Genomic DNA, 26,808 nt, shown 5'->3' with positions numbered 1-26,808 from the left:
ATCCTCAGCAGAATTTGACCCCAATGAAGTTTTGTTTGATGATAAATGTAAATGACTCACTCTGAAATTAGGATTCTGACTCAAGTTCTCTAAAGCAATACACTGTGTTCTAGACTCACCCATTTGTCGTGGTAGGATCGCAGATATATGAGGAGCCAGATTCTACGTATGTATACAAAATGGAGTCAGATGCATGCATAAAAATTTGACAGTCTGTGATCTCAAGAAGAATAGTGGCCAGAGCTTAATACATCGTAAACTGCATGCAGATAGAGCAAGGTCAGAAAGAAGTGTCCTTTCCTTAGACACCATGATCTGAATTTGCTGTTTAAAAATGAATTCCATAAACAGTTGCCAACAAAAAGAAGGTTGAAGTAGCACCCAAGTATCTAAACAGACCATGTGCTTATAAGGAAGCGTATGGCAAATTTCTATACAACCACAACTATTACAGAACAAGAACTCTGCCCAGGATATTTGAAATTTGACCGCCTACCTCTAAGTATACTCACTGTATTTTGTTTATCAGTAAATATTTGTACAAAATGCAAACCAGTGGAAAATCCTACCACTTGGGCCACAAGGCAAGCTGTGTTAGATCAGTTTGCCCCACTGGAAGTCTCTGGAGAGTTTATTCTAACTGGCACTGTGGCACACAAGGTCATATCACAAGAGTGTAACAGGTGTGTTTGTAGAGTGTGTGAGCTCCATATGTTTTCTTTTTACTGAAAGTCAACAACAAAACCATGGAAACTAAAAGATAAGTACAGATACCAGGCAGAATGAAAAAAATCTTCCATCTGTAGTTGCGTTAACCTGAAAGCGGACACGGAGCAAACACTGCATGATTGTTTCCAGATTGAGAATTGAGTGATGGCTGCACAAACATTCTGATGGCAAATGCATTCGCACAGGTTAGATTTTGCAGTGCAGGGGTGAGTTTCCATTTTATAGAAGTACCACAGAAGTGCTGATAGTAGACAGCCTCCTAGGTACCACGGCAATACCACCGAAAAATTCTCCTAGTGAAGCAGTGAGAATATGCTTTGAAAATACTGGGGTGCAGGATGAGCTAACACTTTATTTTAATCTGGCTTCTGGGAAATACTAATAGACAAAGTGGAAAGCGCCCAATTTTACTGTCAGTAGCAATGGTAAGATGCAAATCTTGAAGTTACTAAGGAAATCAATTTGACTAGGAAGCAATAGACTGTAAGTGTTACTGGGCCACATTTATGAGAGTCACTTTTCAATAGAACAACATTTTACATTTTGCACACAGTTTGCATTTGTAGTTTTGTTGGCTAAACATATGCAACAGTCACAGAACATTTTCAAGAGTTATTGTTTCAAATTATTCTTTTTTTACAATAGTTTCAGTTAGAGTTAACATTTAAAGCACTCCACAGCCTTTTACAACATTTGTGACTGTAAAAAATATATTTGTGCTTTTGCCAGCTGTAGTTTTTATGAATTACATGATCTTTGATCTGAAGCAAAGCTTTGGCCCTCTAAGCCAAGCTGAAGGCAGGTTAGCCTTTGCACAGAGAAAAATCTGTTACTCTATTCCACCAGTATTCTTCAGAAAAAAATAAATTAAATTTGAATGTACGCCTCAGGGTATGAAGATGATGACCTTTAATATCATACAGGACACTTGGGTGCTATTACTCACACTGATATCTCGCTCTGTGGAGCGGCAGGGGCTGGGAACACAGAAGCATTCTCCATTGCTGGGAAAGGGATTATATTGCTTTTCTCAGTATTGACCTCACTTCCAAATTAGTTTAAGGATTCACACATTCTCAAAATAATCTGTCCTTAGTGAGAAAGATGATGGATATGATGCAGAAATTGAGTGAGCTGGTATAAATACTGTGAAGATGGGCAAACAGCTCTGAAACTGTGATAAGGAAAGGAAATATCCACTGGAAATCTAGAGCGGAGAGATTGATGGGGGGAAAAGCAATCGAATGTAGGGGGGGAAAAGAAATTTTTAGGAGGGTACACAAATTCAGTTCATATGAGAAAAAAGCAGAATCCATTGTAAAGCAAACATTGAAATGTGTATCCGGGTTCTTGTACAGAGGTGAGCAGTGCAGTGTACATGGCTCCAGTGGGAAGATCTCCTCGCAGTGGTACAGCTCCAGGTTGTAGGTGATACTTTGAGCAAGGAACGCTTGTGAGAGCTCTTTGGGGAGCTCTTGTATTCCCTCAAATCAGAACCCATTTTGCTGGCTCAACCATAGTGGGAAAGGAAAAACTCTCCTGAGGAGGTTTTCAACATCTGCTCCCTTGCTTTACTCATACGTACCAACAAATGCAAATGGCATATACTCAAAGAAAATTTACAGTTAGGAAATGATTCCAAACTGGAGTAAATTGTCAAACTCCACCGAGCAAATCTCGGTTCCAAATCACCCATGTATAATGCGCTGCAGTTGTATTTTAGCCTAGACTTTTGTAGATTATCCTGAGCAATCCTTGTTTTCCACATAGTTATCAAATGATATTATAATGAACAAACCTCGCCTCCCCCCTTTTTTTTTTAAGTTACCTGGAAACTGAATCTGTTTTTTCCAAAGACAGTGACTGAACTTTACAGCTGTTGGTGCTCTGTGCTCGTTTCATGAGTTTTTCTCCTCTTATGAAAAAAATCAGGAGGTAAAATAGATTTGTTTCGGGCAGATATATGGTTTAACTGTTCAGCTTTCCATTTCTGGCACCTTCTCAGACTTAAAAAGAGAAGTGGCACAGAAGTTTTTTTAACTTCACTACCCAGGAAACTGATGTCTAGGTATGAAATAAGGCACCCATTTTATTGCAGTAATACTTTGCCATCAGGTAACTTGCTGAGGGGTTCTCATGAATTTGGCATTCTAAAAAGGTATGTTCCAGCTGAGGCTCATGTTAAATCAGGGGACTGTTACAAGCTATACTGTGCACAGTGTCGGAGTAAACACTCATAATGATCTCCTCTCATCCTACATTTATGAATCTGTGTTGTTCCCTCAGGCCTTTCAAGTTTCTTGATGGAATAGTGATATTACCTTTCTGCTCTTACTTAACTGCATATGTCTGCCATATGCACTTTGTCCCTCAGGATAACTTGATCCATAAAGATTGTTTTGTAGTGTTCGGAATATTCTCAATTAATGTCTTGATATGACAGTTAGGTTACCAGGACACTATAAAAGGCAAGCAGAAACTGGGCCTGGCAAGCTATTTCAGGGTTGGGTTTTTTGATGGTGTTTCTATTTCATTGTGGGCCAATTAACTACTCAGTTTCCTTTCAGATAAAAAAAGTCTTCTAAATTTAATAGGCAGTTGTTTAATGCTGCTTAATGTTGTATATCTGACTGAGCTTTTCATTACCCAGAGAAACAAACATGCTGGTCAGGTCACCAGGGAGCAGTGGTGATGTTTGTTGTCTTCCTTTGCATGGGAGATGGGGGGGAGGGATGAAGCTGTAGCTGTTATGTTTTCTAATGGTTCCTGTATGATGGTCCGGAAAATGCTATGTAACCACTTGGCGGTGTTCTGCACAAGTCACCATCTGTATTATTCATCATGGGATCTAAATTCATGCTGTTGGGTTTAATTTTTCCTTTTTGATTGCCAAATTTTGAATATACATCCAGCCTTATGTGCCTCACACTGGTGACATCTTCATTTAAAAGACATACTGACTCAACTGTAGAGATGCCTGTAGTGTGAAGTTTTGGACAGTTGGCAGAGCTGTAATAAATCATAACTATTACAATCATTGTAATTAATATATATGCTAAGTACTACAACAGGAATACTCAGTTCTCACCCTGCCTCATGCATGTGTATCAGGCTTCCACATATATTTTCATATGGCATTCTATTTCCAAAACCACACATGGTTTTGTTTCTCAAAATATAAAGTGGTAATAATGTTAGCAGGTACAAAATAAGTGGCTGATGTTTAATAAAGTGTGGAAGTACAAGGTTCCACTAAATAATGCAATTTTTAAAATGTGAAATAAAAGTATGTTAGTGGCAGAGTGGAGCAGTCAGGGGAGACTGAAGTGAGGCTGTCTTTACATTCTGGAAATCAGACATATGATTTGTAGTCACCTGTGAAAAGTGTGATTTGAGTGAATTGCCTGGCATTGCATTGGAGTACTGAGTAGGATTCACCTCATCTCTTTCCCTTTATAGTCAGTGGAGAGAAACAGGCACTTCTAGGGCACAACTTGTCTCATCTTAAGGTAGATATCTAAAACAGGTCAGAAGAATTGCCTTTTAAAGGACCCATTTTTCTCCAGCAAATGTGAAAGGAGTTCAGATTGCCTTAGATGTGGATGCCTACGGATCTGACGCCAGGAATGGCGAATCCTACTCATGACACAGGCAGAGGTGACATCCGGTTCTCCAAGACAGCATACAGACCTTACACAAAGGACAGTGCTTTCTGCCCACATTGTCCTTTTTCCCCTTCTCACTAGTCACTTCTCCCAATCCACATGCAGAACCAAGGAAGTCTCCTCCAAAACAAATCTCACTGCTTTTAAGAGCTTGTCCATGTTGTGTACTACAAATGGACCAAAAGTAAGGCAGACCTCAGTTCTAGCATATGCTGTCATTTGAGTCCTCCTTCCTGCAGTAACAGGTGGTTTTTATTGGAGTGTTTGTACATAATTTTAGGGAGACCATATTGATACCCATATGAACAATTATGAATTTTATTGAATGTACATTTACACGTACTTCAGACCTCTGAATTTGTCATCTTTATAGTTTACTGTAAACTCATTTTCATATCTTATTGTCCATCCTTCCAATTAATTCCAGTCCAGTTATCTCAGCTTTTTATTCCCTTTCTTGTCTATTCAGTCCAACCTTTTTAGCTTTATTCTATCTCAGCTTGCGCCATTATACTGACTTGCCCTTACCCCCTTTCCCTTTTCCTTCACTTTTTCCCAGCCTGGTCTCCTGTGAAGTCAAACTGATCAACCTAGATGATTTTCTTGGTCATAATAATCTACAAGTTTTTGAGCTTTTCTTGTCTCTCCAGCCAGCAGGACTACTACAGCTAATTTTGAGACAATCTCTCTATCCAGGCAGACAGTCCTTCCACATATTTCCCTGGAGGTTTTTTCTGCTGCCAGTCTTTAATCCCAGATATGTCTTCCTTTCTTCCTAGCTCCCCCTTTTTCCTTCTGTATTTCCTTGTTTTTTTTCAATAACCAACGTAGGGAATCATTAAGAACACAGACAAAAGGATTCCCACTCTTAGGTCAGCACAGTTCAGAGAGACACAGACTTCGGCTGCAGGAAAATACCCTCAGCTGGACACTGAAACATTAACAGAAAAGGCATTATCTCTGGAATTCACACCCGTAAACCTCTGGGGTGTTCTTCCAAATATATGCAAACTAATTTTTCGAAATTTTTCAAGTCTGGGCAAGTATTATAGATATCACTCCAACAGAAAAGTCAAAATGCTGTTCTGCAAAGAGTTCCGCAAGACTTCATATTCATGCTTTGAAAATTGGCAGCTATAAAATTTTAAAGAGAAATATGTATCTGTAGCTTTTTTCTTGGAAATAGTTGCATCATCTGTGTTTAACCTTCCCTCCAAAAATCAGCCTGAGGCAAAAATGGAAAATTTTAGCCCCAGCACTTGAAGTATGTCATAATCAAGCAAGGGCAAGGAGGAAAGAAAGAAGAAGAAAAAAACCAAAAACCCAACCCAAAAAACCAAACAGTACAGGTCAGGCATCTCAGCAATAAACACTACTGCCAGCCCCATCTGTAATTATCATGAAACATGACAACCTGTAACTAGTAGCTGGCTTGGACCCATCTGCACTCTATCCCTAAGGATATAGTAACAACTGCTAACCCGTAAACCATCATAAGTCTAAAAGATTATTTAAAAGTATACATGGGACCTCATCTATGACTTAATTTCCAGAATCACTGAAACCGCTTTGCTTCTGGCTTATTTGAAGTGGCACTTCCCTGAAACAAAGCCAGCTCTTCCATTCCAGTGGCAAAGGGAATCTGGTGGAGACCACACATGGGGAAGGGAGCTGTGCTCTTTGGTTGTGCTTTTTGCTGTTTCTATCTGCTTCGGAGGCCTTGGTAGGTTTCCAGGTGCAGCTATGCAGTAGGATGTGCAGGTAGGGGCATGAGTAGTGCTGACGAGGAAACAGTCTGTGGCAGCCTGCCCTTGGAGGCTGATGGATATCCGGGAGTTAATGCTTCTTTCAAGCTGCATTAACTCCTGCAGGATCTCCTCAGCAGCTGGTGCTGTGCAGCTGCAGGGACCCCAGCAGTGGGAGCGCAGCTCCCCAGGGAAAATTCTCATATGTTATCCATTGAGATGTTTGTTTCCCTCGTGTGGGATGGTCCTCATGCTTTCTGTGCCTATTGTGTTTGGTTTTAGAAATCAGTTCCTCAAGAGGCAGTTGTGTTTGTTACTAATAAACTACCTTTGCAATTGCAGGCCTATTTAGAGAATACTCTGATTAGGTTTGGTATACATGAGTATCTGAATCTAAACTCAGGGTTATTTGGCATGTGGTGGAGGACGTTATTTTCTTCTTAAAAACACACCAACAGCTTGAAATAAGAACAACATCTTTTAAAAGCGGAGATGATATAAAAACTGTCCTAGCACTGCCTTCCCCATGTCCGTTTCTATGGTTTTACAGTCACTGTTTCCTCTTTAAAAGAAAAAAAAAAAAACAAACCCCACAGCCACCCCCACATGAAGAAGTGGAATTGGCTGACTGCAGACAGTAAGCAGCATGGCTATCTGTATCCAATACAGATGATAAACAAATTTAACAGGAGGGATGATCATGCCCCCGATTCCTTCCTGGCTCGGTGGTAAAGGCACCATCCCTGTCTGCTCCTGGGACAGGCTCCTGCCTCTGCCCGAGCTGGGGCTGGCCCAGGGCCTCCGTTGTTCCCCGCTGGTGACTCTGAAAGGCGGATTCGCCTCATCACCGCGGAGCGAGGTCCCCTGCTCCACAGCAAACCCCCAGCACGCACACAGACACACACACTCACTCACTCACTCTTCTGCCTCTCTGTAACCCTGCCGTTATCTGCCCTACGCTAAATGCCTGCCCCTCTCCGCCCCCCTTCCTTCTCCCGTTTGATCAGGTCCTGCCGAAGTAGGCAGGGGAAACTTTCCTTCTGGAAAAAAAATAATCTGCCTGAAGCAGGTTTTTCATGGGGAGTCTGCAGTCCGCAGGCGGCGGCGGCGCTCCCTCTGCGCTGCGCTGTCTGCCAGGCCGCAGCGCGGGTGCCGCAGCCGCCGGGCCGGTTGCTAGGCAACCTCCCCCCCCACACACACTCCCCTCGGCGCCGCTCCGTGCCGGCGGGCTCCGCCGCCATTGCAGAGCAGCGTCCCTTCATAACCCAATAGCTCCCCGTCCGTCTCCCCAGCCGGCTTTTCGCTCTGTGTGGTCGGTTCGAGTGACACCGAGTTGCCTGTCTTGTAGTCCGGGTTGGCAATGCGAGGTGACGACGCCCAGGGCGGAGGTTCGCCTGCAGCACCTGAGGCGTCCGGCAGCGGGGGCGGGTTGAGGAGGTGGCAGCCCGGGGGGGCTCGGCACTGCGGCCTGCGCTCCGCCCTGCCTTCCCTCTCGTTTGTCCGCAACTCCCGTGTCACTGGCTCGTTGGCTCTGCGAGGTTAAAAGGAGCCGGTGGAAGTGGTTTGGGGTTGAACTGGAAGCTGGTCACAGCAGTTTGCTGAAGTGGAGGGGTCCTTGGCTCTTTGTCTTTGGCTTGAGGGGAGTTTGGCCCAGCTCCAGCGTCAGAGCCTGATCTGGGCTTACGTAAGCACTAACTGCAAAAGCACAGTTTTGTTCATAGGTTGTGTTTGCAACAGAAGGCAGTAAGAGGCAATAAAGGTGGAAAGGCACAATATTTTCCACAATCACTTGTCACTAGGTTCAGAATCATGATTTATGTTGTTCATCCAAAATTGCTAGGCAGTTGTTAGGGGGATATTAAAATCTCCTATCTACCTGGTATCTTTTATCCTAAAGGATATAAATTATATATGATTAAATTTTCTGTAGCCATGCTGTAGTTAAGATTAATGGAGATTTCATTCTAAACATCTTTACATAATGCCCATACGGGGAATGTTAAACTCAGGGTTCTGGTTTGTCAGGAAAGAAATCGCAGCATGTTTTATTAACAGCATAAGTAGTCAGCACATTCTCCTATTCAGGCATCTGGAAATATCTAGCTCATCCCGTACATATGGCACTTCTGTTATCATTACATCTTTGAATCGTATAGTCACTCTCCCCACACAAACACACTAAAAATGGATATATCTCTAGCCCAACACTTACTTATTCAAGAATGTTCTTGTGGGGATACGTTTTGTGCAACAGATATCAGGTCAAAGATTGATCTGATGAAAAGCCCACCTCAGATGAAAAGCCCACCTCAGCTAGATGGCTGAAAGGCCTCAATCACTTAACCAGCTTCATTAGAGATTTGATGAATGCTCTTCTCCTGTTACTTTGTCTCCTATGTTGCTGTTTGCTTTGGAAACACTCAGTATATGTCCCTTTTTGAACTGTTGTTTTGAATCTTTCTCAGGTGTGAATTGCCCTTTGTTTTTTCCTCTGGTCATGGAGAACTGGAAGAGCTCATCTGAGCCTGGGAGAAAGCTTACTTCACTGTATACCAAAACAGTTAAGAATGGTATTTTCATCAAGTGAAAAAAACCCAAATTGTCTAATGCTAGAAAGAAGAACTTAAGGGCCTCTTATCTGGGAAAAAACAAATAGCTTTTTTTGTTCATTTGCTGATACTTGATTGAAAATCAGCATTTGTTCAGAGACCATTTCTGATAAAAGAGGAAAATGGAGTATGTAACTATAACCAAATGCAAGTCATTGTCAGCTATTGGCTAACAGTAAGTAAAGATAACAATCAACTGATTTTTTATCAACGTATTTTTCATACTTAGCTGGAGTACATCTTGCCACAGCCCCATGGGCAGTACCCTGAAATAAGTTTTAAAGAGTGAGAAAATTTATTTTAAGGAACCCCAAACTTTCCCAATAGAGGTCTTTGTATACCTATTTTCACATTAGATGATCCTTGCCACACATTTTGCATAAAATGCTGTCCTGATGTCCATGTTGAAAAGCAAAGGGTGATCCTGGTCACCTCCTGACCTTGGAAAAGCAGCCCTGAGGCTGTTGTAATTGAATGCTAGCCCAATTTGATCCCTAGATTTGCTAGTGTTTGAGCATTTTAATAAACTTTTTTGCTTTTTTATCCTACCTATAGTGGGTTCTACACCAGGAACAGGATCTGTGCTAGTATTTGTTGACTGTACAATTGTTAGAGCTCTGTTCAGCTCCAGCATTCAAGCACTGAAGATCTGTTTATTCGTACTTTGGCGCCTTAAGCCCTATTGAGCTTTGCACTTAGGAGAAGCTCTAAAATTTGGAAGACACTGTAGATAGTCAGCAAGTCCTTTGCACTCTAAAAGCAAGGGGATGTATTAAGCCTCTTAATTTCTTTTCTGTAGTGTGGTGGGTCAGCTCTTTGATCTGTCTGAAATCCAGCCACTTATTTGTAGTTTTCAGCCAGACCAGTGAGCTACTGTGGCTAAAATGCAGAGGTGCAGCAGTGCTCAAGCCAACACAGTGGGAAATGACCAGGGTTTAAGTGGGTGGAGAATGGGACTGTCCCTTCTGACAGCACCATCTCATATTGGCTTAAGATTTTCAGAAACTGCATTTTCAAAGGTGACTTGCTAGTTATACATGTGTTTAAAATATTGGACAGTGTGTAGGAAGCTGTATTTTTATGTAGCTCTTCTAAGAGCTGTTTTGAAAAATTTGTTGTATAGAAGCAGCTGCTGTTCAAATCTCACAATTCAGCACATAGATACTGTATGAAAAGACCTCTGTCAGAGCTCTGTCTACTGAACATACAATGTAGCGTAGTATGAAACACACAAACCTCAAGCACAGGAAAATTTATTTTTATTTGCCGTCTACTAATTTCAGCAGTGGAGTAGTGAGACCATAAATCTTAGCAGGGATACTAACTACTACACCAGCTGCAAGCCTTCCACCTTCAGACAGGGCAGATGTGTTATGCAGTCTTTCATGCAGTGCCAACAGGTGCTGACACATCCAGAACAGCTATAGCCCTTTGAAACAGAACAGGGTTTTTTCCAGTATTTATTTTACCCATGTATAGGAATAGTGGTGATGTGAAGTGCAAATAAGAGAATGGACTATGAAATAGCTTTTCTCAACTTGATTGTTTTAATTTCTTTTTGTCAGGCTAGGGGAAAAGGAGAATACTGGAAGGAGAAAGAGCTGAGTAAAGAGAAACTGAGGGCAGATCTCTCCTATTCCACACCGATCCATGCTTAGGCATTCTGATCTCTTTGTAAAGAATTCCTTGGGACTTCCCTCCATGTGATGTCACTTTTTTCTATCCCACACCTCACTGAATCTTCAAGAACTTTCTCAGCCAATAGTGACTGAAATCAAAACCCCTCTTTTTCTGCTTCTCTGGTATATAAACAGGAAGCTCTTGCTCCCTTGAGGCCTGGGAAGAAACATAACAGATGGAGCAGCACAAAACAATGAGAAACCTACTCTTATTAAGACCCTGAAACAGCGAGGGCGGAGCAGCACAAAACAATGAGAAACCTACTCTTATTAAGACCTTGAAACAGCGAGGGCCTGTTACAAGTGTCTTGATTCTCATCCTGATCAGTTTTGCTACAAATCTCAAATTCATCACTGATCCTTCTTTTTACAAGGCTGGCCTTTCCTACAGCCCTTGAATGATTGTGGTGTGTCCACTCTCTTCATTCTCTATTTTTCACTGGTAAAAGGTTTTTCTAACAAATCCTTCTTGCTGCAGTTTAACCCCACAACCTGTTTGCCAGATAAAAAGAAAACAAATTCCTCCTCTTCCTTGGAGGAGCTTTTTAGTCGTATAAAGTCAGTCATCATGCCTTCCATCAAAGGAATTAAGAAAGAACTCAAATAAATCCCACAATTCCTTGGATATTTTCTCATAAGTTATGTTTTTATTGCTGTGGTCTGAATTCTCTCCAGGTGGCTCCCATATTTTTTGAAATGTAGTACTCAAGTTGGACATACTGCTCCAACTAGAAGAGCAGAAGGAGCAGAAGATCATTTCACAAGTTTATAAATCAAAGTGCTTTTTTTTTTTTTTCCTCAGTTCTGACAGTTTTCACTCATGTTTGGTTCATGATGCAGTAAGTACTCTAGATCTTTTCCTGCAGAGCTACTGGGGTTTCGTTCCTCATCCTGTAATTTTTCAGTTATTTATTCTTGCCTAAAGATAAAACGTAGGACCTGTATCTCTCAAGTTGCATCATTTTTTGAGATAATTTCATTATTTGTGAGGATATTTTAAATTCTAATACTGTCTTCCTGTCTACCTGTAGCCCTCCCAGTTTCATGCCATCTGCAAAGCTAGCAAACATGTTTTTCAGTCATCTAGATCACCATGAATAATTTAGTAGTATAGTAAATGTTTTAAGTAGCATGGGGGGAAGATGTGACAGGAACTTCTTTAGATTCAGTGTATTTGATTAAATGTATACTATTTAGAAGAAGAAAAAGCTCCCTTTTCCCTTTGCTACATCTTTTGCTCTTTAAATGCAAAAAATACTATTTCATTTTAGAGCATAAACTTCAGATTTGTTTTAAGATTAAAGTTCTTAGAGTAGTATTAACATATTTTGCAAATTACAGCAAATACCACAGTAACCTACACTTTGGTCAAAGTTGCTCATCACCATTATAATTTTGGGGCAGATTTTATTTAAAATTTAATTAATTGTTTCAGCAAAGAAAGTGGAAATATGCCAATGTAATTAGCTCCTATCACAAAGTTGGGAGGCATTGTCAAAGAATGAGCAAGCTATTACACAGAAAGCACTAGATGAGTTTGATGACTGGTGTTACTGGAATGAGATGAAATTCAGAACTATAGATGAAAAGTCATGCACTTAGGGACAATTCTAATACAGTACAGGAACACACAGCTGGAGAGTAAAGGGATCACAGAACCACAGAATGATGGCAAGTTGCCACTTGTGCATTTTAATGCTCCACTTTAACACTGAACAAAGACAGTTAATTTTTACAGATGTCTGAGGAGAAGCTGGTAATCTGTTTTCCTTCTGATTTTATTAATCAGGATTGTCTGTAGATGAAGGGCTCCTAGACAGCCAAGAAAGACTTGGAAGTTTCTCTCAGCTCTGTCCTGTCAAAAATCATTCATTCTCATTTTACATATGACACTGAACACTTCTTCAACTCTACCCTTTATATGCGCCATAAGTGTTTTGCCGTGTGATTAAAGGACAAAGTCCACTTCAAGCTTTCAGATGTCCCATCGTAGTGGGAACGTGGGTACCGCTGGTGATAAAATCATTTGTAAAATGTACCCATGGCTGTAGGTAGGAAGCTATACAGCAGTCAGAAGTTACCTATTACTAGAATTATTCTTAATCCATGTTTGTATTTTAGGTAATTTTTGACCATGTTTGAACAAAAGTTTTTAAATGTAGGTTATGTTGGATTGGGTTTTGATTGATACTTGCTATTTGATTTGATCATTTTCCTGCCTCTGCTAATGTTATCTATTGCATTTATTAGAGCTATGTAGTATCTAATTATTTTAATATATTTTAAGGATTCTTACTAGCTTCTCTAGATGTACTACTGTGGTCTCTGCTTTATAAGTATATATATTTCTCTTTTAGATTGCAGAGATCATATTGCATTTCCTGCCTGTTCTGTGTCTCTAAAATATTTGTTCTTTTCACCTTTCAACCTAGTAAGACTGTAGACCCAAGCACCTAAGGTAATGGGATACAATGTCCCACTATTTCCTTTTTGTCTTTACTTCTTGCTGTCCTTCCTAACACTATGCATGTAGATTGTATAGCACTGGTGGAAATCAAATTGAGATCTTGGATAATTTCAGACCCATATGATAAGAAACAACTAATCAGACACTTTAATATACCATTAACAGCAGAATGAAGCTCCTTTTCTATATTGTGTGAATTAGCTCAGCTTTCCAGGTACTTGGTTTACTGTAATTTTCATAAGCAGTTGCATAAACACGTCTGTACATATCCACACATATAATCAAAATACTTTCACAGTTAGAAGCTTTTACTCCTTCTGTGAATCTGTGCTGTCTCATAATCCTCTTATTGTGAGACTACAGAGAAGTTGCAAGTAAACCACAGTCCTGATGAGAGCCAACCAGAAGTTTTCATCCAAAGCTTTTAACAAAAACAATTGGCTACATGGAATTGTTTGCAAAATTTCTATTGATTTCATTGAATCATTTGTAAAATTAGAAGACCCTATCAAATGAAAGACTTTTCTAAAAAGGCTTTTAACATTATTTTAAAACATTGTGTAATGTTTAAATGATTCAAAACCAAATCAATACTTTTGATGTGGTTAAATTATATTTCTCATTTGACACATTTTTTCTTAGTTGCTGAAAATTTCAAAACCACTATTTTGATCCAGTCAAACTGTTCATTCTCTCACCACAATTACCAAAGAACCAAATTATCAATATTTGTCCCTCTCTTCATTGTCCTTTTTTCAAAGCCACAGTGGTGTTTCTTCAGCTACTATATTATTTCCTTCTCCAACCTTGCTCATTTTAGAGTGATTCTGCTTTTTATTACTTTCCACAGCTTCTTTAGTCGTCTTTGCAGCTGAAGGAAAGGAGATAGCAGAGGGACAGAAGTAAATGACTGCCTGAAGGTCTGAGTCTACAGATACAGGAATATGTTGCTTGGAAAGTTTGAAAGAAATTTGGGTACCTGTGAGAGAAGGAGGGAAGGGCAGAAGGTCGATCGTGGGGAAAGAGAGGGGCTAAAACAGTGATATTAGTGCAGCGGGAAAAAAAGTATGACAATCAGTAAGCACAGAAAATACAGATAAAGCAGGAGAGGGAAAAGAAGTAGGATGGCATTTAGGTGGAGTAGTGCCCAAAGATGGTCTTATTGATTTGCCACATGGGAGGGGCGTACAGTGCTCCTCATCATCTAGTCTGGCTCCCTGCTACAGTGGGTGGTTTCTGGACAGGAATTCACCACTGCAGAGAACACTCAAAACTGCCATCCTTCCCTCTCATTGTGGGCTTTCCTAGATTTAGAAAGAATACACATCAAATATATTGTATAAATTTATTTTAGAAAACTGATACAAACTATAGTTTAAAATATTCCAGACTGCCGATAATCCAGTCTCAGCAACTGCTTTGGTTGTACACTGTCTGTGCAACCTCCATTTTTCTGTTTTTCTTACTTTGCTATCCCTCCTACTTTCTTTCTGTGTCACCTTCACAGTTTTAACAGCTATGGTCTCATCAGAAGTAGCTGCTATATATTCAGAAGAAATTTTGAGAATCCTGAGACCTGTCTAGTTATATAAAATCGTGTATTTTAGTCCCAGAGTCTCAGTTTAAGCAAGTGTTCGAGCATGCAAAAATTTTTTACCATGTCTGACAAGAATTTATGGATGTATATCAGTACCATCTAGTGGCAATAAGAGCTATAGCATTCAGTAGGCTCGCACAGGAAATGCCAGATTTAACTTCAATAACCAGGATCCTTCAGCAGGAAGTTAGGTGTGGTCTGTAGAAGGAGAATTAAAAAAAAAAAAAAAAAAAAAAAAAAAGACATGATGGAATTTTAGCTGCAGTCTTCCTTGATGCCATTCCAAACCCACATAAGTGCAAGATTCTTCACTGGTAATGAATTTTTAATTCTTTCCTGCAGTATTAAAACAGGATTATGCCTTTTTTCCCCCCTTGTAATTAACAATAAAATCTAACAGGATTCTGCAGCAGGACCACTTTCATTTTGCTAATTAACCCTTCTGCTGCTACTAGTCAGTGCAGCTTCCAGCAGCAGTTTGCTACAGACCGTCCATGACAGAATGCACCAGGTGCATTTGCCCGCAATGGAAGAGCATGCTCACAGGGAGAACCTGCAGGAGTTGGGATGTGTGTGGACGTCTGTGTAGGTGTAAATGGCTATGTGCATGTGGTTGAAAAGGAGGAGAAAGCCTCATGTTGCAGTTTATTTAGCAGGCTTCAAAAATATGAATTTATTGCAGCTGTGCTGGAGTATGTGTAATTAGCGAAACAGTAAAATAGGATCATGCTGATTGTATTCTAAGTTTTATATCATTTTAATTTGATAATTGTCTCTTGGGTATATTGTCTTACTCAGAAGTTGTTACTTTTTATTGCATATGCTATATTTTTAATGTGCTTACTCAGGAGAAGGACTCTTGAAAAAATTCTTGAAGGCTACAGCAGAGATCCCATTTATCATTTGAGATCAAAGTATTTGCATTGGGAACATTTTCCCCTTGTTCTTTTTAACTGAACTCTCTGGAGACATTCAGAAGAGATGGTTCTGCTCTTAGTGAAAATTGTGAAAAATATATACAATTGATATGGTATCAGACATAGGAGATCTACGTGCAATATGTAATGATTAAAGATAATTTTTGTTTAATTCAGCAATTCTTCCAGTGCACAGTGTGTTGCCAGGCAGGGGATCTGAATACAGGTGCTTATGCCTGAATCTTGTTTCCTGAGCTGGCAGCTCTGCAAAGGCAGCATTTTTGTACCTGAAGAGAAGGAGCATCTCACATTGTTTTCAACTGGTCCCTCTGACCTTACATGGCAGTAGTGGATTCTAGGAGTCATTTCTGGTCCTTACAGCTAGAGGGAGGGTTGGTCCAAGGTGCAGCTTTCAGGATAATAAGAGGTAAATTGTCTGGAATATCACTCCTCAACACTGAATCAGAAACACTTCAGAACTGATGATTCCTGACACTGAATGTGGTGGAAAATATCTCCTACTTTATTCACTGGAATAGATAGCATTACCCTTGATAAAGGCAAGAAGATGTTATTGTATTGTATGTGACTTTTTTTTTTATACAGTCTGTAGAATTGGCAATCTATCGTCACAAGCACTAAGTGAATTTTAAACTAAATGTTTTATAAAGAATTTATACCTTCAAGACAACTCTAAGAGGCCAGCTGCAAAGGAAAATGGTTTGTCTTGAAATGAAAACAAATTAAAAATCTGTTACACAGCAGCCTCCTCTTGGATAATTACTGAATTTAACAAGATGTCCCACAGAAAATTCTGTGAAGGTATATTCCTTTACATTGTAACTATTTGTGTTGCTCTAAATTTCTTCTGTGTTTTTTATATTTTTAGCACTTTTTTATGAGAGAGGCTAAACAGTAATTAAGAGGTGCAGGATGAAAAGATGGCACAATCAGTGCTGGTACCACCAGGACCTGACAGCTTCCGCTATTTCACAAGAGAATCACTTGCAGCTATTGAGCAGCGTGTCAACGAAGAAAAAGCTAAAAAATCCAAACAGGAACGCAAAGATGACGATGATGAAGATGGCCCAAAGCCAAATAGCGACTTGGAGGCAGGAAAGACACTGCCATTTATTTACGGCGACATTCCTCCAGGAATGGTGTCTGAGCCCTTGGAAGACCTGGACCCATATTATATCAATAAAAAAGTGAGTGTGTTGTATATTTTTATCAGCCTTTAAGAAGATTAAAATACAAGGAATCCTCTCACAGAAATAGTGTATCCAGTATTTTGGACCCAGTCTTTATGTAGAATGCATTCCCCCAGCAGCTGATTTCATTGGCAGAAATCTCAATTGTCAGAACAGAAATTTGTAATGAAAGTTTCTGGGACCTGGTTTGTCAGTAGAGATGCATTTAGGTTTGTTTTAATATACCTGGCATTTTACTAAAATTTGTAACTTTCAGGGTTTTACACACAGGAGAATTGAACAAGTAGCACAGGCGTTATCTTTAGAACTATTATTTTATTAATTGCTGTATTATAGATGTGAAAGGAGCAGATCTTCACTATGAAACCCATCTCAAAGGTAGCTAGACACTTTCTCATTAGCTTTCTTTGCTGTCACATGGAAAGCCTAGGTTGCATTCTCTTATGGCTGGGGAGAATAGGCCGATATGTAAAGGTAATTTCTCAGGATATGCCAAAGATCATCATCTTCTATTTTGTACCCTATGAAGGCATAGCCTAGGTGAAAAATTTTTCATATCCAGATTATATTGTTCTATGATTGTTATCAAAGAGGAGGTGTTTAAAAGAGGGACATAAATAAAGAGGAGGTAGGAATTCCTCTTGGAGTGTTGACAGAATGCTATGTAATTTTATAACTATTTTATAGATATGTTCATTTTTTTAAAAAATAAACCCACATATTTTCATTGTGTTTAAAATTACAACAACTGTTGTGGCCAAGCACAAAAGTGCTGAACTTTAGACTTTTGACCAGATGGCCTTGGGTTTCTTCCAGAATTCCAGTCCCTCAGGTTTTGGCATCAAATGTATTGCACCATCATTATTTTACTAGTAAAGAAGAAATTGCTGATTTTTTTTTATTTATTTTTCTGACTTCATAATTTTTTTCTTGTGCTTTCTTTTCTTTCCTGTGGAAATTAGCTAGTGAATAAGAACAAGTAAATTTAAAAAAAACAAACATGAAAGCTAAAAAACTACTTCAAAGAAAAAGGAGAAAATGCTCAAGAATTGTTAGGAGTCAAGCTTGAACTAAGTAAAAAAATACAAATGAAGATATTTCCTGCAGGAATTCACTAATATGTTGAAACAGTAACAATATAGTCATACCATGATAAACTAAACAGACAGAACAGCTTTAAAAAAATCAGCTGTACCATAAATGTTCATTGCAGAATTTCTAAAACTTAATTCATGATATGGAGAATTGTGAGTAAAATTTGAAAACAAGGTTTTCAATTAAATATCGTGTTCTGCTCCCTTTACTCAAGTGATTTACCCTGTTGAAGTTTGGAAGTAAGGCAAATGGAATTTGGGTCAAAGTGCTGATCCCTTTCCTTCCTTCTTTCCCAATTCTGCAGTAGTAAAAAATCTAAATTCAGTGCTGGAAATCCTAAAGTTAGCACATGGATTATGCTTTGGAAACCAGAAAAGTAGGTCCGCAATTAAGTGCGGACGTGAAGTAAAATCCTGCTGAATTGCTTGTTCCTGATTGAGAAATGCATAGCAGTTGTCTCGATCTTTTCCAAAACCATAGTGGTTTCTAGTAGGAAATGTAAGACTCCAAACTATAAGTGCATTGCAATCATAATTTCTCCTATTATTTTGCTTGGTATTCTTTGCATATCTTTGAACACCCTTGTTTAGGTCAGGCTCCACTTTATTTTTTTAATATGTCTTGATGATTCAGCATTGCACAAATGATGCTTCATCAGAGTAAAGGGAACACAAAACATGAAAAACTCTGATTTGAGGGCATATTTTCGTAGAATCATAGAATGGTTTGGGTTGGAGGGGACCTCAAAGATCATCTAGTTCCAACCCCCCTGCTATGGGCAGGGACACCCTCCACTAGCCCCAAAGCCTCATCTTTTGGGCAGCAAAGCCTCATTTTCTTGAACTCCAGGAAGAATAGTAATAGAGTGAAAAGCAATGGTAGCAAAGATAGTGAATTACAGATCAATCTTTTCTCCTCTACAATAAAGGACCAAAGTATGGCTTGAAAATCAATGGGTATCTGGGAATGCAAATATGTTCTGTTTGGAAGCGCCAAAATTTATGATTTCAGGCAGGGGGAGGCGTGTTTTCAGGATTTCAGCTGCTGTATTTGGCATACCTGCTCAGAAAGTAGAGCATAATCTTTACAAATGCTGCCCTCTGATTCCAGCTGAGGCAGGTCATGGCTACTGGCTGTGCTCCAGGTTTGCATGGCTTCTGTTCTCTTTGCGTTTTTTTGGGCTGCCTCAATGCTAGCCAGATCCACTTACCTTCAGGGAGCATGAACTTTCACCCATGTGTAGAAAAAAGATGATAGAAATACATAGGAATTTCCCCAAATGCATGGAAATCTAAATAATTTAAAAACTTACGGCATGTTAAATAAATGATTTATTTTTCTTTATTTCTCAGGTTTTAAGAAAATTATTACATTTATAAATGCTTTTTTAATGTTGGTAGTATGCACGAGTTATTGCTGAAACTGTGGAGAGACAGTGAAAATACATGGATTATTGAATTCTATATTAGGTAAAACTAAAGCATGATGTAAGAAAAATAGAATTGTAGGTATGAAACTCTCACAAGAAATAGCTGAAAAAATAAGCAATACGTTACTCTTGGAGTACAGCAAAAACTATTCAGTACATTAGTGTTATGTTGAAAAACTGGTTATCGAACACTCAATTTCCTTATTTTCATGAAGATCACTCTTGAAATTTAGATCGCTTTGTAGTACTGTTGTCTTAGTACTTTGATGTGATAATTAACGCTGGTTATTTGATTCAGGGAATGTTGATGTTTTAATGGTTCTCATTTTTTTAAAGTTATGTACCTCAGTGTATATAAGGTACAAAAAGTACACTAATTCTTCAAACATTACATACACTTGTACTTTATATACTTTATATACTATATACTATATATAGTCTCTGTTTTCTAGCTAGCAATAGCAGGATTACTTCTGATTTCTAAATAAACTTATTCAAATGTGTTCATGCAATTGTATTTATAGTAATTTGGCTAAACTCTACTATGCGTGAACTGGGCAAGGGGACTGTGATTCTGGGGAAGGTGTAAATGGAATAAGAGTTTGACCAAATATGATTAATGATGAAAGGAAAATGATTCTGGGTTTGAACTTGTAACTTGTTTGTAACTTGGTATCTTTTAAATGCTATTTTTCATTCTGTGTTTCTTTTTCCAGACCTTTATAGTATTGAATAAAGGCAAGGCAATATTCCGATTCAGTGCCACCTCTGCCCTGTACATGTTAACTCCTTTCAATCCTCTTAGAAAAATAGCTATTAAGATTTTGGTACATTCATATCCTTTTCAAGTGGTTAGTTGAAAACTATGGTGAATCAGATGTTACTTAGTATTTAAATCATTCTCTGGCACATGTCCCAGGATCAATATGATCTATAGCGCTTTGTCCTTCTTCTCTCCACTATTTCTGTCTTCTGTTCTTTTTCTTATTCCCTTTTGACATTTGTGTTCATTGCTGGATCTTAATATAGTAATGTCAGAAGCCAGACAACCAGTCATCGTCCCTTACAATTTCTTCCTGTGTCTTTTTTCTTCCCCCACCTATTTTTTCCCTTACCTCTTATTTTTCCTGTAATCATCACATCTTTTTTTTTTTTTCATCTTTCCCCCTCCTCCACATTTTTCATAAACTGCAGACATATTGCTCAAAATACTTTCAGTTCTTCACTGGCACTTTATGTGAAAAATCAAATCTTTGATCCCAGGTTTGTGCTTGCATGAATATTTAGTGAAAATACGTTTCATTATTCCTTTTCATTTTCTGATTCAGATCACAATTGCAAAAGGATAGGCTGATAAAACAGCTTAGCTTTCTTCTTTTATTATACGTTCCCAGTCCCATATATATCTTACCTGTCTATTTTATTTCTTGATCATAATTGCATTATGCACTCGTAATCCTGTAGATGTTTTAATTTCAGTCTTCAAGTAGGTCATGAGATTTCCACATTGCAGGTAGCGATTTGCTAAGATAAATGATCATAATGACTTATCTATAATTTTGTCTTTTTCAGTGATTTGGTAGCTGACTACAGTAGGCATCCCACTGGTCTGATCATCCACAAATGCTGATATGAGCAATGAGGGCATTGACTTCAGCAAGTCTGCTTACTTAAGGAACAAATACAAATGTTTGCACACTTAGATTTTAGAAGAATCTAACATAAGCACACTGAAAGTAGTTTTGTGCATAGCATTACATATGGGGATGCTAAGATCATGTAGAATAAATCTTGAAAGGATTTTTTCAATCTTGGTATAATGGAAGTCTGATAATTACAATGGTTGTTACATGTTGGAAGTTGTTATCAATGGCTAGCCTACAAATGACTTCAGAATCAGTCATGACGCTACATAACCTGTTTTGTATTAGCTTGCTACTGGTGTCACTACAAATAATTATTTGTCAATTTTATGACGCTCCTTAGCATGTTAATAGAGCGTTATTTAGTTACATGGAATAATGGAAGATCATGGGACTGAGATGGTGGTGAAAAGCTAGAGTCACCAAAGTCAGGATGTTAAAAAACATTATTTAAAATTGTGGGAAGGTATATTCTAGTTATTTCTCCACTGATGAAAAAATAGTGAGGATTTCCAATTCTGAGAGGACATTTCATCAAGAAGGATTTTGAAAGTCTGTGTCAAATACAGGCTTGTGAAACACCCTTATAACAAGTTATTTTTTATGTTTTTTTAAAATACCTTTCTTTTCTGCTCCATTCATATATGAATTACATAGTGAGAAGCTAGATTCTGAGCGAAGGATTTGAAATATATTTCCTGAGCAGAAAACTCAAAGAATTGTTGAATGTAATGCTACAGTTGTTTGACAGTTCAGAAGGCAGAGGTATTTACTGTCACTTGAAGTTTTTTTCATTAATGTAGACATGCAAAGAAAACTTCATGAGGGGAACCTCACAGTACTTCCTACCCCATTATACTCCGATTTCTATTTAGGAGCACCGTGTGAACCTGCATGTTACTTACAGGAGGAGCTAAAGCTCTTCTCAAAATCGAGCTTTGTCCTCTTTCTAGTTTTAGGTGATGGTGCCATCACGTGGACATTTTGTGCATCATCGGTGTGGTTTTCATTTTCCTGTTCGTATTTCCATTTCTAAGAAGAATTTCATCAGTCCTGAGAGTGAGAGGTTGTCGATCCAGAGCAGTTCTGTTAAAAGCAATTAAATTATTTATGGCTCAGACCTGTTCTGGAATTCTTTTTAGATTTCTTTTTTTGAGAATACCATGTGCCTTCCCATCCAACAGCATTTATATTACAAAAGCCACACATAAAGCAAACAGTAATAAAATACTTTTCTCCCTAAAATTTCTTCTCTCCTAGTATGTGATAACTAGCTTTCAATATATATTATAATGTTAAGCAAAGGTGTTGAGATATGCCAGATTTTATGGTGAAACATAAAAGAAGAAAAGTGAAGAAAATGTACTTTTCACTGTTTTGTATGCATGAAGTAAATCAGATTTGTCTAGATCATCCAAAACAAATGCCTTTTCCACTAAATTAGAAGCTACTACTTCAAACTTTCACATTTTTATTCAAAAGAAAAAATCATCTAACTTCTTAAAATTAAAGGGGTGGGGTGGGGTTTTTTTTGTATCTTTCAGATTTTCTGATTTTTCAGTATGTGGTTGTTCTCTTTTAGCTATAAAGCAGTGACTGTGGAAGTTTTAACATATTCAGGGCTTTTCCCTGAGTGTTAACAGAGCAGTGGAGGGATAAATAGCTCCTGATAGTGGAAATTTGCCAAAGCAGCATGTTATTTGGTACTCTTTGTATGAGATTTTCTAACTTACATTCCTTAACTCTTAACCTACATTATTCAGCATGCTTATCATGTGCACTATTTTGACCAACTGTGTATTTATGACCATGAGTAACCCTCCAGACTGGACAAAGAATGTAGAGTAAGTTAAATGGATTTTCTTTGAATAATATTCAGTAATTTGAAATAAACTGCTGTAAATTATTTTATATTAGGATGGCATCCACTGACAGCAGCTGCCTCGTTGGCATATCCTTTCAACAGCTATATTCTGATGCTAGTTTCTTCTGTGTAATATTAAATACATGTATTTTACAACACTTCCCTCATTACCAGTTGTTCAATGTCCATCCTTTGTTTGCAGTATTTGATGGGGAATGTAAGAAGAAAAGCTAGTCTTATGACTGTGCAAAAAAGCGGATTACAAATATTTTCCACTGTGTTCTATGTTACATTTGTGCAAGAACACAGGGCAATACACTCTTCCATCTCTATTGCAATAACTGTTAGAGATAAAGGGATCGCCTAATGGATGGCTGTGTTCACCATAGTGCAGCTTTTACCAAAGACAGTCTAACAATGGAAAGCTTGTATGCAAAGTAAGCTATTAAATAAGTGTTTCAGTGGTTGGCTAATCTTCCCATAGGAAAAGAAAAGGTCCAATATGATGTCAACTACTTGGTGCTCATAAACAATTGCTGCATATTTTGTGATATTTCCAAGGCTGTAGACCACAGTGTGAAACACTGCTCTTCGTGATGCTTCATTTTTTGCAATAGCATTTTATGCTTCTGCCTCTTCTTCATTCCTAACTGCTTTGGATGATACATACTTGTTTAATCTTCAGTAATCACAAATGAAATCATAGCTCTATTATAGTCAATGGAGGCATTCTCATTTTGAGTTCAATATGAACATATATGTATTCAGGATGTCTAGGATATAGTAAATATTTATGAATAAAGATATCTAGCTTGAATATTTCTTCATGTCATTATATTGTGCCATTTAGATATACAACAGAAGTCCTCATCTGTTGAGTAAAGTGCAGGAAATAAATTTTTTAGTAATTGAACTGAAAAAATTCACTTTGGAAAATTGGTTTTGGGTTGACTCGAGTCTGAAAACCAGTTCAAGCCTTTTAAGCCGTTTAATTTGAATTCTTTTCCATTAAAGATATGAATGAAACTAAATTTCAAGATTACATCATTTGGAGATAGAAAGTTGAAATTACTCAGCCAGAATTAAATATTTTTACTTTTTCCATTTCAACCACATTTTTCAGTCAAAATAAGTAGCTGAATTTTATTGGCATTTGTGAATATTTTTAGTTGTTCTTGCACAGGATTTTGCATCTGAAAACACTTGTTTCATTCCAGTACTATGCCTGTCTTGCTGAAGGTGAGGTACAGAATACACATACTCTGTAACAAAGTCAATGAGGACTGATGAGGGTTGGCACATTGCCAGCTCATGGTACCAAGCAACATCTCAGCATAAAAATAACACTGAAGAAAGAATTTTTTAATCTGGAGGCAACTTCTGAAATCCTAAAATAACCCATCTGTGTGTTTTGTTATAACATGGATTCAGATTGGACATAAACAGGCACCAATGAAGTAACCAGGAATTTTGCAACTGTCTCATTGGTATAGAGTACAGAATTTGAACTTAAGCTATGGGTTGTCATTTAGTCTTTTAATCATAATTTGATTCCTCCTTCCTTATGGTATAAGTTCTGCAGATGTTTAAAGTTGATTGTACCTTCCATTAAATTCTTATGCCATATAAAGAGAAGAAAATGAGAATAACGCAACTACAGAGCATAATGTGTAAAGATAACGTGTGTGTTTCTATAAACTCTGTCTGTCATATTTTCCTCAGATACACTTTCACTGGAATTTATACCTTTGAATCACTTATTAAAATTCTTGCAAGGGGCTTCTGTTTAGAAGATTTTACATTTCTTCGAGACCCATGGAATTGGCTAGATTTCACTGTCATTACATTTGCGTAAGTCATCTACTTTTTTTTTTATTAAAAAGTCTTTCTGATAGCATGAAATTAGTGACTAAAAATTGCCTCATATTTTGTCAGCCAGAACATCTGGAGCCTGGACTTCCTGCGGTTTCAATGTTTCCTCTACCTCTTTTACACGTTTTAGTATTTCTAACTAAGCATGTGCTGCAGAGGCCAGCATGGTGTGCCAGCCCATTAGGATTGTGAATGTCATCAGCCTGAACTGTTCATATCCTGTCTCCTTTCTGCATACCAGAGTTAAAGGAATCCTTTTGACTTCCTGCTATAAGATGACCAAATTAGGTTTCAAACATCAAGTCAATGTGGTTTATTTTTATAAAACTTGATTTAATTTTATGGTCAGAAGCATATTTATAACACAGGCAAAATACAGTGAACGGTGAAGAGGTCTTGATCAAAGACCCAAACAAATAGGATAAAATCTGCCTCAATTCTGAGTAACTGTGATTTAATCCTACAGGTATGTAACAGAATTTGTAAACCTAGGCAATGTTTCAGCTCTTCGAACTTTCAGAGTATTGAGAGCTTTGAAAACTATTTCTGTAATTCCAGGTAAGAAGTAGTTGGTGTAAGGTGTTAGGCCCCTCGTATCTCCAACTGTTATTTGTGTGCTGTCATTGTGTTTGTGTGTGAACTCCCCTATTACAGATATGTGACAGAGTTTGTGGACCTGGGCAATGTCTCAGCGTTGAGAACATTCAGAGTTCTCCGAGCTTTGAAAACAATATCAGTCATTCCAGGTGAGAGCTAGGTTAAACACTGAGGCTGACTTTTGTTCTACAAAGGCTGTACTCACGTTTTTAAAGCAAAAGCCTTGTTTGCTACACACTGTTAACAAAATAAAAAAGCAGGAATCAAGACATGTCATTTTATGTAAACTGATTCTTGCTTTTGTTATATTACTTGTATTTTCTTTTCAAAAAAATCAGCCTTTGAGTTTAACAAATTCTTGCATGAGATATTTGCAGTAAACAGCCTATGTGATTTGCATCTTATGACATCAAGCTTTCCTTTACATGTTTTAAATATAAGTTAATTTTAAGCTTTCATACTGATGCAAATTTTATCATTTATTGCAGGCACTTGATGTAACAACTTAATTCAGTTTTAAGTCATGTATAAAAAATTAAACTCTAAAGGATAGCATGGGCCATGCATGGGGTATTGTTTTAAAGATGTCTTTCTTCTCCAAACCATCACCCCTCTTATACTGTAAGAAGATTATTATGATATCATTCAAATATGCACTTATAATGTCTTTATAATGGGTTTACTAATGAAGAATACTTTTTAAAAGGTTCATATAAGAAAGGTTTGGGCAAGAAGCATCAACAAAAGTAAACGATGCTCTTCTATGTAGGGTTGAGATATAGCATGAATAATAAAATCACTTGTTTTGGCATAAACAATGTGTTTGGTATTATGTACCTTTTATTTCTGTACACTATAAAATAAGCATAAACTTACAGCTTTTCATTCATCTTCACAAGTAATAAGGCTTTTCATGAAAATTATTGTATCACAAATATTAGACTCATTTAGTTGTCATTTTGCATGAAATCTTTATCTTGTCAGGAAAAATCATGGGGTTTTGTGTGTTTAGTATCTGTTTAACATCATAATAAAAATCTTTTCTCTTTGCAGGCTTGAAGACTATTGTGGGAGCCCTAATTCAGTCTGTGAAGAAGCTCTCGGACGTTATGATCCTGACTGTATTTTGTCTGAGTGTATTTGCACTAATAGGGCTGCAGCTGTTCATGGGCAACTTGAGGAATAAATGCCTGCAGTGGCCTCCAGACAATTCTACTTTTGAAACAACTGTTATTTCCTACTTTAATAGCTCTATAGGTGAAAATGGTACATTTATTAATACAACAATGACAACATTTAACTGGGATGAGTACATCGAAGACAGAAGTAAGAGTTAATTATATCATCTACTGCATTGATTTTCTGGAATTTTTTTAAACAGATACAAAAGCATCAGTATCTTTCCATTGCGTTTAAAATGGTGTAATCTGGCCAAGAGACATAAAAGCACTCATTCTGTATAGTAAATAAAAGAACAGTCATAATGTAGTTTAACATACCCATAATATTGTACCGGGTACCAAAATATCTTTCTACCTTTTACTGAATGTGACTTTTAGAGTAAATCCAGATTGCAGCCCAAAGCAGAAGTTTCTGTCTTAGCTTCTAGCCTCCTGAAATAGTGTGACAGTCCTAATACGGGATCTGAAATTGTATAGCTACATTAGTGCAAGATAATGCCCTATATCA

At 37.9% G+C, this 26,808-nt stretch overlaps 1 protein-coding gene across 7 annotated transcripts in view; it reads left to right on the top strand.

Moving 5' to 3' along the window:
- Nucleotides 1-26,808, top strand: part of LOC104638733 (sodium channel protein type 2 subunit alpha) — a 201,006-nt gene that overhangs the window by 127,424 nt on the left and 46,774 nt on the right. For 2 of the 7 annotated variants that reach the window (XM_075756785.1, XM_075756789.1), the window contains 6 exons: nt 16,298-16,616; nt 19,860-19,980; nt 22,543-22,630; nt 24,373-24,501; nt 25,177-25,268; nt 26,173-26,445. In XM_075756785.1, the coding sequence (XP_075612900.1) occupies nt 16,350-16,616; nt 19,860-19,980; nt 22,543-22,630; nt 24,373-24,501; nt 25,177-25,268; nt 26,173-26,445 (970 nt within the window). In that variant the 5' untranslated portion in view covers nt 16,298-16,349. Of the gene's footprint in view, nt 1-12,216; nt 12,428-14,595; nt 14,806-16,297; nt 16,617-19,859; nt 19,981-22,542; nt 22,631-24,372; nt 24,502-24,988; nt 25,081-25,176; nt 25,269-26,172; nt 26,446-26,808 lie in introns of those variants that run through there. The other 5 variants (XM_075756791.1, XM_075756786.1, XM_075756787.1 and 2 more) reach the window with 4 other exon arrangements.

The sequence above is a fragment of the Balearica regulorum genome, chromosome 6 (assembly GCF_011004875.1).
Source record: "Balearica regulorum gibbericeps isolate bBalReg1 chromosome 6, bBalReg1.pri, whole genome shotgun sequence".
Lineage (NCBI taxonomy): Eukaryota > Metazoa > Chordata > Aves > Gruiformes > Gruidae > Balearica > Balearica regulorum.
This window is presented reverse-complemented; position numbering and strand designations above follow the sequence as displayed.